Source organism: Talaromyces proteolyticus (assembly GCF_021365285.1).
Source record: "Talaromyces proteolyticus strain PMI_201 chromosome Unknown BGW36scaffold_16, whole genome shotgun sequence".
Lineage (NCBI taxonomy): Eukaryota > Fungi > Ascomycota > Eurotiomycetes > Eurotiales > Trichocomaceae > Talaromyces > Talaromyces proteolyticus.
Genome location: NW_025764292.1, coordinates 337,353 through 354,368, shown reverse-complemented (window position 1 = coordinate 354,368; position 17,016 = coordinate 337,353). Strand labels below are relative to the sequence as shown.

Here is a 17,016-nt window from a genome sequence, read left to right as displayed (position 1 = left end):
GCTATGTCTTGTCTTCTGTATACAACTCCATCTCGAAACACCAAAGCCAAACCAAACCAAACCAAACCCCTCGGAAAAAATCCAGCGAAAGAAAAAAGAAAGAACGGGAAGCAATCCAGTGAGAGACAGAGTAAGCGAGCATTAGCGTTAGCGTTGCATCAGCGACGTTGGTTGTTGGCTTTGCAAACTGGTGCCAAGTGGGGTTGCTCATTCGCCCGAGATAGTAGGTGACGCTTTTTCCGAATGCGGCAAAACCAGGACCGTCAAGGTGTCATATCGGTGTTAAAACTACGGATACCGAGCCGTGGAACAGCCCGTGTGAAGAATATTAGTGAGGATACACCGGAGTAGATAAGATCGGGATAATAAACACGGTATTAATACCCTGTTAATACTTGTTTCTGGGGCTATTTCTACTTGGTGGGCGTGATGAAGAATTATGCGTTCATTCCCTGCCATGAGAGTAGAGGATAATAAATAAAATATAGATAAGTACAAAGGTATTGATAACATTCGCAGCCTGACGAAATCTAACGCTCAAACCTGGAAACCAACCGGAAACCAACCGGAAACGAAAAAACAAAGGCAGGAAGAACCCATTATACAGATGAAAAATCATTCATGATTGAAATGCGCTTTTCTGGAAACTTTGAGGCGTGATATCCCCCATCTTCCCACTCAGAGCCGGCTTGCTGACAGATGACATGCTTTGCGAACGCTGGCCGTCGTCTAGCTTGGTCATCGTGGCTGTCCGGCTGCCAGGCGCGCTGCTTGTGCTTGGTCCAGCGGTGATAGCAGCCTGTGCTGGTCGTCGTTGAATGGTTTCTAGGTACGGGCTAGGGAGATAGCCAACACCGCCATCACGAGCACGGCATCGCCACCATTCGGACGGGTTGCCCATAGGGTCTGATTTACCGAGGACTGCGACGATATCGCCCTTCTTCACAGCAAGGTCGACCCCGGCTGTGGTCTGAGCATCGGGAGTATAGTCATAAAGGACGCGGCAGAAATCCAGCTTGGATGGATCAAGAGCGGCCTGAAGCTCCCCATTAGGGCCAACTAACTGTTGGTGTCGACGGGCTTCCTCTTCTTGAGATCGAGCTAGAGTACGTATTAATTTGCTCATCAAATAGGGCAGGCCAAATACGGCGAGGATGAACATGATGAATGGTTTTTTGGACGGGCGAGGAGGAGCCGGGCTGCCATCAGGAAGCGTCGCTGGTGCAGAGCGGCCATGCAAGAAAGCCGAAAAGGCCGACGGGGTCAATGAAGTGGCATCAGCTGGAAGTGGGCGGCCAGTGAGTTTTGCAATTAATGTCTTGAACCATCGAATTAATGTGTAGATGCCCAAAACCGAGCCCAGTGTATTTCGTAAGTTGCCGAATTGCTCCGCAACGGAGACCATGGCTATGACAGTTAGTACTTATCAAAAAATTGCAGAAAAACCATAACAAGACAACTCACCAAAAAAAGAGCTATGTGTCGCCATATATGTACTCTCAAGCATCTGTGCAAAGCCTCCAAAAGCACCGACAATGCTCTCAATCATCTGAAATGTGGCGGCAGTTCCTTGACTAAACGAGTTCGTCAAGCTATTTGGATCGTTCGGATCACCTGGCATGCCAGGATACATGCCGCCCATGCCACCCATACCGCCCATGCCACCATACATCCCTCCATACCCGCCATAACCCCCATACATCCCGCCGCCCAGCCGCGAATACGGCGAAGAATAGCCCCCGTACCCACCATATGTACTATAAGGACTTGTTCCAAGCCGATTCGCGCCGTAGGCAGAGTAATTCGTCGCCGTCCTATTGACGACGGCATTCAAACCGTTGGGTCGTGATGGGAGGTCGGGGGTAGTTGATGCCGAGGTAGTGGTGGCAGTTGGCGTAGACGTTACTGGAGCAGCGCTCGGTGACGCACCCGGGGGAGACACAATTGACGAGGCTATCGCCATGTTAGCAATCTCAATGCAGTACTGCGCAGTGGGCACATCGCATCTTACCAGCAGCTGCCCCAGCGGCAGCCCTCTCCCAGGGCTTGGGTGGCGATACGGACGCCATGACAGTTGCCGGCTCTCTAAAAGCGGCTGAACATCGACGGGAGGCGAGCCTGTGTATCTATCTATCTAGAAGACGATACAGTGTGCGCGACTCGAGGAGAGCGGTCTCAGCCCGTTGACGATGACTTCAATTTCTGGGGAGTAGGTGTTGATGCTTGAAGTTGTCCGCTGACAGACAAGAAGAGAGGAGAATGCGGCTTGGCGGGGACCCCCGGACACGTGAGTGGTTGGACAAGCCGCCCGTGCGCGGAGATGCCGAGGTCGAGTAAGTTTATTACCGAGCTGACTAATATTCTATTATCCCGAGAATAATATATGAGAATAATATGAGAATCGTCTACAAGAATTGCCTATGAGAATAGTCTTAAAGAAAAAGTATATGCTGTTGAAGGTAAATGGAAATCTATGATCGAGCTGTATACTGAGTCGAGTCGTCGATACTATAATACATATTATAAAGACAGCGCTATGCAATGGATAACAACAAACCAAACGCCTCTAATCTATGCTACAGTGATATAACAATCACAGCTCCTCACGCGGCTCTGGAAACTGGATCTTCCACGTCCGCAGCGGTACCGGCAGTCCGAGCCAGAAATGCCACAGTCGGTTGAATTCCAGGACAAGAATATCCCAGCTACACCAGTCAGCGCTCGAACGGTAGTATAACGAAGGCCAATAGAGATGAAAACTTACACGGTTCCGGGAACTGCCATCCAGCTCTTCAAAACCCAAGCAAGCGTGTTCCAGAAAATGCGCCACTCCTGCCAAAACTCCTCGGCTAGCGTCTCGGTCTTCTCGCGTTGTTCCCACGGTCGACCGTTGTCTGGATATTCGTATTCGGGCTCGTAGTTGTCTGGGTATAAATTCGAATCCGAGTGTCTGTAGTATCGAACCCCTTCGTCCTCGACCACCGCCTCCGACTTCGAGTCTGAAACCAAAATTTGGTCATTTCCTGCTTGCACCGCCTCGCGGAACCTGCGAACTGCAGCAATACTCTTTGAGATACGCGCAAGAGTGTTGACCAACGCGACCAGCTCGGTCCGGCGTAGAAGAGGGTTTTCGCCGTTCTTCGTCTCGTCGTATTCGAACAATACCTTCAACGCTGTCCCATAGCCGTTCACTTGAAGCTTGCCCCATAAACGGCACTTGTCGCACCCAACACAGTCCATCAGACGGCTTACGTTACGGAACCGGTTGCGAAAGTCTTCTTTCAGTTCGATCGAATGCTCATCTTGGAACATGACTGCTTCGTCGAAGATTTGTGGACGATTGTGTAATTGCTCCGTCAGCGCGAGAACCTTATTCTTGGTTTCCAAATCCTGATCCGGGTCGAAAGAACAGAAATTGTAATGTTGTAGATGCTTCTGTAATTTGGCAACAGCGCGTGCCACTAGCGCATAGTTGAAATAGAGGTTGGAAATCCGCTCTGGGTGTTTGTGAAGTCTGTCCTTGTAGCACTGCACATTCGGGCCCCATTCGTCAGTAGTCTGGTTCAGATATTCCCAGCACAGATGTGTAGATATGGACGCATGCATGCCGCTAATAATCCGGTGAAAGACTCGCTTCTCTAGACATTCATCATCTAGCTGCGGCAGCTCCTTGTGCAACACACTACGGAAATTGTTTGCGGCTTGTACCTGCAGACCTTGCAGGGGGGCGAGTTGAGAGGAAGGAGAAGACGACGGCTTGACAAAGCAATTCTCGCGGTATATAGCATCCCACACCTGATGCGCACCCAAGCCGGCGTACCCGGTGAATCGCTCTGGGTTGTCCACTAAGCTCACATAATCCCCCTTGGCGGCAGCCCCCTCGTCTTCAGGAACACAGTAATCTCGTTCGTCGCATTCATCGTCATACTCGACGACACAGCTTTCCCCGACATCTTCTCCCAGTCCTCCTTGTAACGGTTTCTGCTTAGGACGCTCCTGCTGCTGCCGTCTACCAGGATGTCCTGCGTGCGGCCCTTCCAGTTTACCGAGCTCTTCGATACGCCAGATTGGTGGTAAGTCTTCTTGAGAATCGATTGTATTCACCGCACAGGCGATGTTCCCACACAGGCTGGTCTCGTCTTGCCAAAACGGACATATCTTGTTGAAGAGGTTGAGACGGTAGTATGAGAAGAAGTCGGTGTCTTGGGTGATAGAGGTGAGGATCGGACGAACCTCGTCATTCAGCGCATCAAGCGTAGCATACGAGGCACAAGTATCGGAAACGGTAGCGTGAGGCTCAATCTATTAAGAGCAGTTAGCTTGGTCAGCAGGAGCGAACGGTATTCCTTACAGCGCAGGTATCGGAAGAGTACGGCGAGCTTGTCTTTGCACTGTCCAGGGTAGCATGGGCTGGGATAAACAGTGCGAAAATGGCGAGATAGAAAGTCCTCGCGGCAGACGGCATATTGGTTGCAAAAGTCAGCACTTTTATCAATTTGAGGTCACGATGGCGAGATCGCGCCGGTGCGGATAACGGGATAACGTTTTAAAAGAAATGATCGCTCGATCTAGAGGCGTACAAATATCAAACAAGAACTGCCATTCTAGTATGTCAAAAACAAAGAAACAACATGCGATGCGGTTGCTGACTCTTTTGCAGTTATTGTCTTATTATTGATTCATTGTAGGAGCTCGCAACATGCAATTGCAATCTGGCCTCGGTGGCGGTCGGTCTGAATACTCCGCGGTGCGGGCCAATCAGCGCCACGCCGTTACCACTTGGTGGGGTGCCCCCTGCAGGATCTGACCGCCGACCGCCCGCTGATTGGCTGGCCGTCAACTGGAACCTGAACAGGTGACAAATGTCGTTGATCGCTGTGACTTTGCATTGTTTGCATTGGCTGATTACTTATCAATGGCGATTAATCAATTAATGGCTTGATATTATTTAAACTGACTTTACAAAACATGGTCTGAATCAGACAATCTAAATAATATTTAACCCCGGAGCATTTCGACAACGCGGTCTTCTACTTCAAATTCCCCAAGACTGACGTTCCTGGCACGTAACGCCGTGGAGCGCTCGAATGGCACTCTCAGAGGACTGTCGCTATTCAACGGCGGACTTTCCTTCATACTTTTCGCAAAATGGTCAATTTCCTCTTTGAACCTCTCAATAGGCTGGAAGTTGGCTGGGTTGACAGCAATAATCAGAAACCCAAAGTCTTCGAGATTGGCAGGCAAAGCTGGAGACCCAGCAAGCACCCCAAGCAGTTGCACGGCTAGGGCTAGTCCTGAGCCCCGATGCCCTCCCCAGACCGCGATAGCCCCTTCCAAAGCCTCGACTGGGTTCTTCGTAAACTCCCCCTTGGCATTATATGCAGACTCTGCTGGAAGCTCTGTGCCCAGTCGCTGGGCCAGAAGTACGTCTGCGTGCAATATTTTAGATGTTCCAATATCGTAGATGACCGGCGTCTTGCTTGACGGGAATCCAATTGCAAATGGATTTGTGCCAAATATTGGTCTGTATCCGCCACTGGCAGCCACCCAGGGACTGGTATTCGATGCGATAATTGTCACCAGATCGCTTTTGGCAGCCATTTCGGCGTAATATGCTAGCATCCCAGTGTACCACGTGTTGTTTGCACCGACAATTCCAATACCGACAGTCCGTGCTTTTCGAATCACTTCGTCAGTTGCTCGCCGAGCAACGAGATAACCCACCGAATCTTGTCCATCGAGCTGCATTGTGGCAGGGCTTTCGCGAGTTACCACGACCTCCTGTCTCAGCTCCTTTTCAGAAAGTCGATCACGGATGCTTAGTATCCGAGCTAGTCCCGCAGACGAATATCCTCTCAACTCACTATCAATGACATGGTGCGCAATGATTGCTGCATTGGAGGCATTGTACCCTAATCTCTGCAGGGCGGACTTTGCAAGTTCCTCGGCGTCTGAAATTTTAATCTTCATCTTGTTTTCTAGCAGGATGGAACCTAACCCAAGCTCCTTCAATAAATATATATGGACCAATAGACTAACCCTGCATGGATCATTCAAACAGTCGAACCACCTATTTTATACAGGCAACTAACCGTGCATGTCAGATGCACTATGATAATATGAGCAAATGAATGGATATTTTTCAATCAATCAGTCATAACTATGGGGTAACGAGGCTGGAATAAAATAAGGTTCAATTTACTCCGCATTTCCAATGTTGATGCTTTTCTCTGCCGTGAGTTCCGGCGTTACCTGTACTAGATGAGAACCGATACTGTCAGTACCGATTCACTCGTTACCGAAACGTATCGGGATTAATTACAGCATCTTGAATCAGGAATAGTTGACGGCATTTTAAGACCGAGCTGCTATAATATGCCAAGTCATATACATTTCACGAGAACTTAAGGCTGGATTAGTCCGTACACTCCTATTTGTATTCAAACCTATTACAACCATACCCCTCATATCCTTATACGATCATACGATGTCAATGCCGCAAACAAAGGCAATTCAACTGCCTCCCCCAGCCGAAAACCAAGCACTGGCGAAGGTCTTTGCGCTCAATGGAGGATTCCTCACTCTTCCTGAGCGCTTATTCGTTACTGACGCAGACCCAACAAAGGCAGTGACGGTGCCATCTCTATGTTTCCTCGTCGAACACAAAACTGCGGACACCCGAACTGAAAGGATTGTTTTTGATCTCGGAATCAAGCGCAACCTCACTCAATACGCCGATGGAATGCGGCACCACATTCCTGCACGACAGCCAATCATCACCCACCCAGACACCAGAGCAAGTCTCACAGATGCAGGGCTCGATCCGGAGAAAGATATCGACTATGTAATCCTCAGCCACTCGCACTGGGATCACGTCGGGACACCGTCTGACTATCCCAACTCTCAATTCATAGTCGGATCAGGCACTTTGCATATGTACAAGCATGGAGCACCGTACTATCCATCAGAAATGTTTGAGAAAGAGCCTCTTCCATTAGAACGAACTCGTGAACTTCCACCAACAAGTGAATCATACAGCCAAAATACATTTTCAGCGCGTCAAACAGAGCACAAGTGGCAACCGCTGGCTAATTTCCCCAACGCTATTGATTTTTTTTGCGATGGCAGTGTTTATATCATCGATACACCGGGTCACTTACCAGGCCATTTGAATCTTTTGCTTCGTGTTGAGAAGGATAAATGGATATACTTGGGAGGAGACTGTTGCCATGATACTCGAATCCTTACAGGAGAAAGGGATATTGCCTTGTACGACGATGGTCATGGAGGAAAGCGCAGTGTCCACTCGGACCTCGAGTCGGCCAAGACAACGCTCGCAAGGATCAAGGCGTTTTTAGATACATTCGGGGATTCAGTCGAATGGATTGTCGCGCATGATTTGAACTGGGCAACACAAAACCAGCATCGGTTTTTGGCTCCAAAGCAATAGCTTAAAATAAGTAAGAAAGAGATATAATTTCTGTTCATGTTTTACGCCCATAATAATACAGATATTCTTGATAAACTCGGCAAATTGCGACAGAAGTATAGAAGGATAAGTAGTCCGTTTATGAGTATATATTACGAAACAATATTGGGAGTTGTTAAATTTTCACTACACTTATGACTATTGCGCTGTGAGATTTTTGATCGTGAGTAAATTATTAAAGTTATCACTTGAGGCATTCGTGTTCCTTTATTTAAATATCAGTTCAAGATTAAACAGATTTTGCTAGCAGATAACAGCCACACCATTCATGGGAGCTGTCGGTCTTGGATTGTAGTATGAATAGTTAAAGTTTCGTTTTTGAGAGTTACAGTGACCGTTCCACATTCATATTTACGACTTTTCGATAAATTCCTTCTTTGAAAGTTTAATGTTTCGGGTGTATTTTCTACAACCTGGATGCCCGTCATGTGCACGAATTAGTTGTTCAGGGAACAACCGGCATTACATGTACTGGTAGATGTTTCGGCAGTGTGAAAGTTACATACGGAACGCTTTGTAAAGAATACAAGAAAAAAGAAGCGTAAAATTTGCATATGTACCACATGCAAGGTTGCGCCGCCCCAATTAAAGTTCAAACAAATGTTTAAATGTTATTTAGTCGGCTACTTGATAATGCCTGAAGTCTATAGCTATGCGTATCCAGATAAATGTAGGAAACTCCTCATTTCTATCAAACCATGCAAGTTTCAAAGGAACAGAAATTCAATATGGCCCCACGGACAGAGGAAACACCAGAGGCAGTCTGCATTGAGGTGTCAGACTGGTCTGGAGACGCGGAACGCCTAGAAACGATGGTTGATAGCGACAGGGAACAAGTTCGACGTATTCAGCGTAAGGTTGATATGCGCCTCGTTCTGCCCCTTGGACTCCTGTATACCATGGCCTTTCTCGATCGCTCGAATCTTGGAAACGTGAGCACTATCAATTGATTGTCGCGTACTGGTATGTATTAACTATAAGCACAGGTAGCAGTGGCAGGGCTGAGCACACAGCTTCATCTCAACGTGGGAAGCCGCTACTCTATTATTGCTATGATAGTAAGCAGTGCAACTGAATTCCACCATTTGGATGGAAGGGAGAACTTACACAAGTATACGCTCAGTTCTTCATCAGTTATATTATCATCGACCTGCCAGCAACTTGGCTCGTTAGGAAACTTGGAGCTACCGTGTGGATCCCGTCAATCGCTGTGTAAGTTCCATTTTCACTAAATAGCTTGTCATCATACTAACAAGGAGAATATAGAGCATGGGGGTCCGCAATTCTGTCCCTTATTCAAGTCTGGCACGTCCCGGCTGATTATGTATGATAGGGTTCTTACTATTGGCCAAGGATTTGTCAAAACATGGGGCCAGCTAGCAGGTATACTCCAAAAGTAAAGAAATTCTCTCTGTCTTGCTAAGTTGTCAATATTAGCGTGCCGATTTCTCCTTGGTTTCTGCGAGGGTGGCTTGGTTCCTGCGGCCATCTACTGTAAGCCTTTCTACTATGACAATACGGGGTTACTACATATTCTGATTGTGATGGAACAGTGTTGAGTGTCTGGTACTCACGGTTTGAGATACAATTAAGGTAAGTTCCTGGTATCCATTTAGATGGGCAGATATTCTAAAAAGATGGGGTAGATTTGCAGGGTTTTACCTATTAGTAACGTTTACCACATTTATCTTCTAATTTTCCATTGGTTTTCCGTACTTATACATATTTACATGCAGGGTATCGCATCAAGTGGGCTATCGGGTCTACTTGCCTTAGGGATAGAGCGGATGAATGGGGATGCTGGACTGGAAGGATGGCGTTGGATATTTATAATCGTGCGTTCCTCCACCCTTTGGGTTTAAGTTTTAACGGCATGTCTGACGGAGAATAGGAAGGCATAATGAGTTGTGTTGTCGCAATTGCCTCCTTCTTCATTCTCGTGGATCTCCCAGAAAAAGGTAATGCGGTTGCGGCACTCCTGTATGTTGAAAGGAAACTAATATTCTACACAGCCACCCGGCCTAATATATTTGGATTTCCTGCATGGCTTAGCGAGCAGGATGTAGCTATCTTGGTCAATCATGTCCATGCGGATAGAGGGTCGATGGGTTCTGAGAAATTCTCAACAACTGAAATGCTCGCTCACCTCAGAGATGTGAAAATTTGGGAATTCTCAGCGCTACTGCTTCTAAACGTAGGTGTCCCTTATTGTTATCTAAACTACGAAAACTTTATTCATGAGGTCGAAGAATACTTGTCTATACGCGTTTGCCTACTTTCTCCCAACGATTCTTGAGGAAGGTCTCGGGTACAGTGTATCAAAGTCTCAGTTGATGACGTTTTGGCCATACGCTGTAGCAGTACCAGTACGTCTCTTTTAATTCAATCACAGGAGCAGCTAACTCATTTAACATACTAAGTGGATTCTTCTCGTGGCTTGGCTTTCCGACAGATTCAAGACCCGAGGTCCGGCAATGGTATTCAACAGTCTTCTCTACATAATCGGGGCTTCTATGTATGTCAGCCTATATATGTGGTTAGTACTTAATCTAAATTAGAGCTAGGATGGGATTCTGTCACGACCCTTCTACACGCTATGGCGGCGTGTTCATAGGTGTCGTTGGCATCTGTGGCAATGTGCCTGCTAATTTCGGGTACCAACACAACAACACAGGTATGCTCTCCATCATCCTGAGCGTATATTCAGTCAGAATATTGATCAAACCAAACAGTTGGAAAATCCAAACTTGCTCTTTGTGCTGGCATGCTGACTATTGGTGGAGCTCTCGGAGGAGTTATTTCCGGAAATATTTTTCAGAGCAAGGAGGCGCCACGATACACAACAGGTCTAAGCATCTGCATAGCATTTCAGGTAAGTCATGTAAAAAGCCCACAGCGTTTGAAATGTCAAGACTAATTTCTGCTAGGCAACGGCTGCACTTATTGTGACCAAGAACTTTTTTGTTTTTTCCAGAGCTAATAGGCAAGCCGACAGAGGAGAGAGAATTATTGAGAACCAGCCTGGATTCAGGTACACATTGTAGTGTATGTTTCTATTGAACAGATTTGGTGTTACTCTTAGTACCCAATTAGATGAATTAGAAACCTGAGATGGAGATGCCATCACCTAGAAAAGAAGTTAAATTGAAAGTATCAGCAATATATTTCTTTTACCCAGTGTTTTATAGGTTACAGGGTCAAGTTTCAAATGCAGACAAGATCAGGAAAAAAATGGCCGTCATGATGGGCTTCTTGATGGTTCATAATATCACTGGGCTGGATGGAGCCTAAAATTCGTTTTGGTCCTAGGAAGCAGAGGATAACAAGCTTGAAATAAAAATTCTTTTGATATTAGTGGCTCGATGCTCTCTGTAGGCAAGATAAGGATTATATTAGAAGAAATATACACGATGAAAATGTAGTTTGAGCTGATTACCAGCCATGAATATTTTGCAACAAAGCATACCAAAACCCTTAGTTTTGTAGTTGCGAAAGGTTTGCATAGTATTCAGAGGAGTTTGAAATAACATTGGGAGTATTTTTCTTTCCTACAATCAGAACGCAGAACCCTAACTAGGAAACTATTCAAAAGAAACTAGCAGTACTTCAGCCGAAATATCAGGGTTTTCTGATGAAGTCTCCACGACACTAGATCAGCGCTTCCAGCCGTTGTCCGTTCCGATAATGAATAATGATAGAACCGAATGCCGACACCAATCCGATTGATGGTTCACATAAGGTATCAGACTCAGGCGTTCACAAGGAGTACGGAAGCCGGTCGCTATAGAATAATATTAGCAGGTTTAGTCCAACTGCGCCGAGCACTGACTTTCAAAGATAAAGAAATCTCAGATTTTTTTTAGAACTTAGGAGTTCGATGTTGACTTCCTCAAACCCAAGTCGTTGTCAGAGCGAATACGAATGGGACAGCTCTTCCTTGCGGCCCTCTGCTGGAGAAACTCGCGATTTCTCTCCAACTGCTCTGCCGAAAAAGGCCCTTTTCTGTTCTCCTCACTTAAGGGCAGTGGTAGTAATTTCCTATCGGGATGAAACCACTGATCACGCGGGACACTGGTCCCATCAACACCGCGATAGTCAATCTCGTTTTGCGGGTTAAATGGCATACGATCGAGCATGGCTTTGATTAGCTCTGGACGTAGCCCAACGGCATCAACAACCTCCCGGTCTGCAGTTAGGGAGCGCAAAACTCCATCCCTGCCAATGGACAAGACTCCCTCTAAAGTGATGTCGTGCTGAATGCCTCTGAGTAATTGACTTAGCTCTCTTTGTATTTCCTCCTGGTTGTCGGGAAGTTGAGAATTCGAAGCCATCTCTTCCAAGACTTCAGTAGAATAACGTGCTATTTTTTCTGAAGATAAATTGAAATAAATTTATGTAGTTGATTGTGTACGAAGGGATGGGAATCTATCAATATAAGCAGGCGAGCCCCTCCCGTACTATTAATAACCCAACCAGTAGGCTACCATATAAATTAATACCGTAAAAACCATCCTTGCAATCAATACTGCCTATGTGATTGATTGCTATTATTCACATTCAAGGCGTCTGGAATAGTTCATTGTGATTACGCCAAACTAATCTCTAGTTATTCTTACTTACCGTACTCGAGGTCCACAGCACAGCACAGTAAGCTCATACCTCAAGTTAAGATACCACATTAATCAAAATACTTTTAACTGTAAGGTACTCATCGATACCATGTCGTCCCCCTTCACGTCCATAGCCAGACTCCTTCACGCCTAAGTAAAAGTCAGCGATCTTCAAAAGTACAGATATACAACCAAGCAAATTAGGTGCTTACCTCCAAATGGACTCTCGCAGGCACTCAGAATCCCTACATTCACGCCAACCATGCCAACCTCAAGGCTTTCTGCCACCCTGAAGCTGCGACTTAGTGACTCTGTCATGATGAAACTACCTAACCCGACATCGCAGTCATTGGCTTTCTCGAGTACTTCTTCTTCGGTTTCAAAGCGATATAGAGCGACAATAGGGGCGAAGCTTTCCTCAACTGTAATGATAGACTCCATGGGCATACCGCTTAGAACAGTTGGTTGAATAAAATATCCAGGAAGATCGTCTGGTGAGCAAGCTGCTCCGCCTAGTAACACAGACGCCCCTTGACTTTTCGCATCTACACTCGCATCATGTAAGCAATTGCAACCTCGAACTTTTTATATGGATAGCTCAAAGAGGAAAAGGGCAAGACAAAAGATGCTCGCATGGCATACCGTCTATATGGCTCAAAGCTTTCTCAACAGCACGCTCGTGAGTTAAAGGACCAATTGAGACGCTTCCATCAGTCCCATTTCCAACCTTCATGGCTTTAATCTTTTCAACCAACGCATCGGCAAAACGATCGTAAATGCCACGCTGAACGAATATGCGATTTGCACTCACGCAGGTTTGGCCGGAGTTGCGAAACTTGGCAAGCAGGCAGGCATTTGTGGCTGTTTCTAGGTTGGCATCGTCGAACACGATGAAAGGACTGTTTCCTCCCAACTCAAGAGAAAGCTTTTTCAGATTGCTGGCACATTGTTTGACGAGGAGCTTACCAATCCGCGTCGAGCCTGTGAAGCTGAGTTTGCGAACCGCTTTTGACAAGCAAAGGGCCTCGCCAACCTCGGCTATGCGATTTAGGGTGGTAATGACATTAATGGACCCCTTGGGAAAACCAGCCTCGTGGGCGAGCGTTGCCAGAGCCAAGGTGCTGAGAGGGGTCTCTCCGGCTGGTTTCCAGACTGTAGTGCAACCCGCTGCTAGTGCGGCGCCAACCTTGCGAGTAATCATAGCAATAGGGAAGTTCCATGGCGCGAGGCAGGCTGCTACCCCTAGGGGCTCCTTGATGGTTAGGATACGATGGTTGAGGTTTGCTGGTGGAACAACTTCTCCATGCACACGCTCTGCTTCTCCAGCAAACCACTCAAGAAATGAGGCAGCATACACAGCCTCTGCTTTAGCCTCGGACAGTGGTTTGCCATTTTCTAGCGTGATAATCAAAGCCAGGTCGTCAAGGTGCTCATGGCAAAGATCATTCCAGCGACGTAACCAGCGGGCACGCTGCCTTGCTGAGGTCTTCTTGTATGTTTTGAAAGCCTCGAACGCTGCAGCCACTGCATGCTCGGTATCAGCTGCTCCCATTTCTGGAAGGGTGGCGATGATATCGAGGGTGGCTGGGTTGCGAACCTCGAATACCTCGCCGCTGACAGAGTCGACCCATGAGTCGGCAATATATCCCTTTTGCTGGAAAAGATCCTTCCTTTTGAGATCGGACAGACTGATAGTAGGCATTATTACGCAGTAGAACAGTAATGAATGATAGATTCCAATTTAATGGTTACTGTTATGCAAGGATGTGATGATTAGTTTTCTGAATGTTTGGATTTTTCACGGCTAATTCTGCGAGAGGAAAGGGCAATCTTTATTTAAATACTAAGTCGGCTTTTTCAATCGGCTATTTGGGCGACATAGTGTACATTCACAACGACAGACTAAAATGCAAAACACGGTTGAACGACGACGATGATGATGATGAAAATAAACCATTAAGATTACGGATAGTGGTGATACAAGCACTTTTATGTCTACAATCTGATAATTAGAGCCCATTTGAGAGTATTATCTGCCAGGCACGCTTGCTTTAAATTTGCTTAATCAACAGAACTATTAATAAATAAATGTAGGTGTTAATGCTGTATACCAGGCATGCCTCCTGTCTCACCTGATGCTGCAAGAAAGTTACACTGTCATCATTTAATATGGATCACCACTTTTCCCCATTGTTTTTGGTCCCAGAGATACTGAAATGCTCGCGGGGCATCTTGGAAGTCAAAAACATTTGAATCCACGATTGGCTGGATATTGTGGCTCTGGATAAATGCGTTGAGTTCCTTGAATTGCTCCTTCGACCCCACGCTGGTACCTCGTACTATCGCTAATGTAGAGAGGCACTCCTGAAAGGAGCACTGGGGAGCATTATTTGCACCACCTAAAAACCCAATGATCGATATCACACCTTCCATTTTGATTGCCTTCAGCGATTGACGGATGGTGGCCTCGCCTCCGACCTCAAGAATATGGTCTACTCCACGGTTCTCAGGTGTCAATTGACGCGCCACCTCTCCCCAGTTTGGAGTTTCTCTATAATTAATCACATGTTGTACACCCATCTCTTTTAGCCGATTCGCTTTCTCTGGTGACGAGGTTGTGGCAATGACGGTTGCACCAACTGCCAACGCAATCTGGATAGCAATCAAACTTACCCCTCCTGTACCCTGAGTCAGGACATAACTTCCTGGTTGCAGTTTCCGGTCCGCAATTCCGTAGAATGCGTTCCAAGCGGTTACACCGGCACAGGGAAGGGTGGCTGCCTGTAGCGATGTGATATTTTTTGGTTGAGAAACCAGAGCAGTCTCGTGAAAGACCGCGTACTTCCTCAAGGTACCATCGGCAGAACTACCCAACGAATATTTTCGCGTGTCTGGAGTAAAATATCCCGACTGATGCGAGGGATTGAATAGGGTACAAACCCGGTCGCCGATCGCGAAGCGAGTAACTGCCGGACCGGTTTTGATAACCGTAGCTGCCCCATCAGAACAGGGAATTATCCGGCCTCTAAAGGCCATAGGATATTGTCCCTTGGGAATAGCCACATCTCGATAGTTGAGCGAAACGGCGTCAATTTGGATCAAACAAGAATGATCATTTAGTTCTGGGAGAGGTTGAGAGGGATGTAATTTCAGTCCCTCGAATCCCTCTTTAGGCTCCAATATCCACACTGGGCTGGTTTTGATATCCATCTTATTCATAATAATTGGTAGTATCAGACTATCAATAGATATGGACCAAGCAATTAATAAATCCCACCGCTGAATGTCAACTTACCTATAGGCTCAGTGATCCAAATTCTGAAGTAGCATTAACATCGATAGTGAATCCTTTGCATTGTAATTATTTTGGCCCACTAATTTGATTAAATTGTTCGGTTTTCCGAGTTCGGACTTGCGATTATACTTGGGCATACACTAAAATTTAGACTAACTGGGTGTCAGAAAAGTTCAACGGGTGTTCCTGCCTCATATTGTATACTGAACGACAAACTACTGTAATAACAAAAGATCAGCATTCGTAAATTCCCTATGAGACAAACTAATATTGATATAGCCTAATGCCAGGAAAACTACGAAAAGACGTAATTTATAAACTCCAGAGCATTTCTACACCAAGTAAACTGACTGCTGAAGCATGTCAGATATGAAGGTACTGGTACTAATATTTTTATTACAGGTCACGGCAAGGTATCGGTAAATAACGATTTGCCACTCGCGAGCTATTATCACTGCCGAACCAACCAAAGATGAGGTAATACATCAGCGATATGGTGAATGACTGAAACAAAGCTCAATTTCCATGCCAAAGCCGTTTTTGCACAGAATAGTAAAATGGGATTGACGATAATACCCCAAGACTGGTTAGTAAACATTCCATCTGAGAGCGTATGTATACGATATTATTTAGCCTATATGAAATTGGTCGTGAGGTCTGGAATTTCTATCCATAGTGCCGTATCATACGATACAAGTGTATACCTTATCAGGGTAAAATACTATGACTCTGGAAATCGGACAATATGACAACCTCGACCGATGTAACTAAGTCTACCGTTAAATTTGTAATCATCGGCGCCCGGAAATTCCTGATCCTTAGTGCGTACTCTCGTTGATCGGGGCACCTTTTCAATTACGGTTAGAATGAGTCCCAGTATAGATACCCGTTTCTCAAATTACGTTGAGGACACTTGATACGTATTTAGTTTGTACATATTGCCTCGGTATGGACAATCATTTTTTATAAATACTCAATGCTAGAATGTTGCTTATATATTCAGTAGTGTGTAATGTATTGACATCAATTGATCACATGCAATCCTGATATAATAGCTCAAATTTCAGAAACGGGACAACACCAAATTATTCATCTATCAATCATTTGAAAATATACCCTTAAAGAACATTCCCCGCCCCAAATTTTCATAACAATAGCAGCCATGGTTCATATGACTATTGTTCGCAACTCTCACGGCGAAGGAAAAACCACTACTACGGGAGCATCAAAAGGCACCTTTACTGGCTCAGTCTACCTCGATCGTATCCATACAGACGAAAGTGTTGGCATATACAACGTTAACTTTACCCCATGCTCGCGAACGTTCTGGCATCGACATGAGAAAGGGCAATTACTACGTGTTGTCGCAGGCTCGGGATTTATCTGCGATAAGGGCGGAGAGAGGCAACGGATCAGCGTCGGGGACGTGGTTTGGTGTCCCCCTGGAACAGTACACTGGCATGGTGCAGACGATGGAAGTTATATGGTACATATGGCGGTGTCATACGGGAAGACGGAATGGTTTGAGGAGGTGACAGAGAGCGAATTCAATAAATCAAACAGTGGATAAGGAGGGGATGAAAAGTTCGAATAGTGTAATCACTATTCTACCTGAATAACAA

At 46.0% G+C, this 17,016-nt stretch overlaps 9 protein-coding genes across 9 annotated transcripts; 3 read left to right on the top strand and 6 right to left on the bottom strand.

Moving 5' to 3' along the window:
• Positions 1-619: 619 nt before the first annotated feature.
• Positions 620-2,069, bottom strand: BGW36DRAFT_433829 (Peroxin 13, N-terminal region-domain-containing protein; the record flags this gene model as incomplete). The annotated part of the gene is made up of 3 exons (XM_046221324.1): positions 620-1,407; positions 1,465-1,953; positions 2,012-2,069. The coding sequence occupies 3 exons, from the start codon at positions 2,067-2,069 to the stop codon at positions 620-622; spliced, it is 1,335 nt and encodes a 444-aa protein (XP_046065491.1).
• Positions 2,070-2,432: 363 nt separating this feature from the next.
• Positions 2,433-4,738, bottom strand: BGW36DRAFT_391702 (oxidoreductin). The gene is made up of 3 exons (XM_046217616.1): positions 4,352-4,738; positions 2,765-4,302; positions 2,433-2,705 (listed from the first exon to the last, which is right to left on the bottom strand). Exons 1-3 carry the CDS (start codon positions 4,463-4,465, stop codon positions 2,594-2,596), a joined length of 1,764 nt encoding a protein of 587 aa, XP_046065490.1. The 5' UTR covers positions 4,466-4,738; the 3' UTR covers positions 2,433-2,593.
• Positions 4,739-4,998: 260 nt separating this feature from the next.
• BGW36DRAFT_309076 (Malate/L-lactate dehydrogenase) lies at positions 4,999-5,970 on the bottom strand (the record flags this gene model as incomplete). The annotated part of the gene is made up of 1 exon (XM_046212383.1): positions 4,999-5,970. The coding sequence occupies one exon, from the start codon at positions 5,968-5,970 to the stop codon at positions 4,999-5,001; it is 972 nt and encodes a 323-aa protein (XP_046065489.1).
• A 258-nt stretch (positions 5,971-6,228) lies between these two features.
• Positions 6,229-7,471, top strand: BGW36DRAFT_76968 (beta-lactamase-like protein). The gene has a single exon (XM_046222575.1). It carries the CDS (start codon positions 6,488-6,490, stop codon positions 7,448-7,450), a length of 963 nt encoding a protein of 320 aa, XP_046065488.1. The 5' UTR covers positions 6,229-6,487; the 3' UTR covers positions 7,451-7,471.
• Positions 7,472-8,217: 746 nt separating this feature from the next.
• BGW36DRAFT_433825 (major facilitator superfamily domain-containing protein) lies at positions 8,218-10,533 on the top strand (the record flags this gene model as incomplete). Its single annotated transcript, XM_046221323.1, has 16 exons — positions 8,218-8,421; positions 8,476-8,547; positions 8,613-8,701; positions 8,756-8,764; positions 8,823-8,872; positions 8,927-8,983; positions 9,043-9,082; positions 9,136-9,157; positions 9,226-9,324; positions 9,381-9,447; positions 9,502-9,683; positions 9,739-9,855; positions 9,910-10,004; positions 10,054-10,163; positions 10,222-10,361; positions 10,417-10,533. The coding sequence occupies 16 exons, from the start codon at positions 8,218-8,220 to the stop codon at positions 10,531-10,533; spliced, it is 1,470 nt and encodes a 489-aa protein (XP_046065487.1).
• An 822-nt stretch (positions 10,534-11,355) lies between these two features.
• On the bottom strand, positions 11,356-11,820 carry BGW36DRAFT_309174 (uncharacterized protein; the record flags this gene model as incomplete). The annotated part of the gene is made up of 1 exon (XM_046212388.1): positions 11,356-11,820. One exon carries the CDS (start codon positions 11,818-11,820, stop codon positions 11,356-11,358), a length of 465 nt encoding a protein of 154 aa, XP_046065486.1.
• Positions 11,821-12,154: 334 nt separating this feature from the next.
• Positions 12,155-13,801, bottom strand: BGW36DRAFT_433823 (succinate-semialdehyde dehydrogenase; the record flags this gene model as incomplete). Its single annotated transcript, XM_046221322.1, has 3 exons — positions 12,155-12,249; positions 12,312-12,644; positions 12,742-13,801. 3 exons carry the CDS (start codon positions 13,799-13,801, stop codon positions 12,155-12,157), a joined length of 1,488 nt encoding a protein of 495 aa, XP_046065485.1.
• A 458-nt stretch (positions 13,802-14,259) lies between these two features.
• Positions 14,260-15,309, bottom strand: BGW36DRAFT_308903 (alcohol dehydrogenase; the record flags this gene model as incomplete). Its single annotated transcript, XM_046212369.1, has 1 exon — positions 14,260-15,309. The coding sequence occupies one exon, from the start codon at positions 15,307-15,309 to the stop codon at positions 14,260-14,262; it is 1,050 nt and encodes a 349-aa protein (XP_046065484.1).
• Positions 15,310-16,467: 1,158 nt separating this feature from the next.
• BGW36DRAFT_442214 (RmlC-like cupin domain-containing protein) lies at positions 16,468-16,964 on the top strand (the record flags this gene model as incomplete). The annotated part of the gene is made up of 1 exon (XM_046221574.1): positions 16,468-16,964. Exon 1 carries the CDS (start codon positions 16,557-16,559, stop codon positions 16,962-16,964), a length of 408 nt encoding a protein of 135 aa, XP_046065483.1. The 5' UTR covers positions 16,468-16,556.
• Between the last annotated feature and the right edge of the window lie 52 nt (positions 16,965-17,016).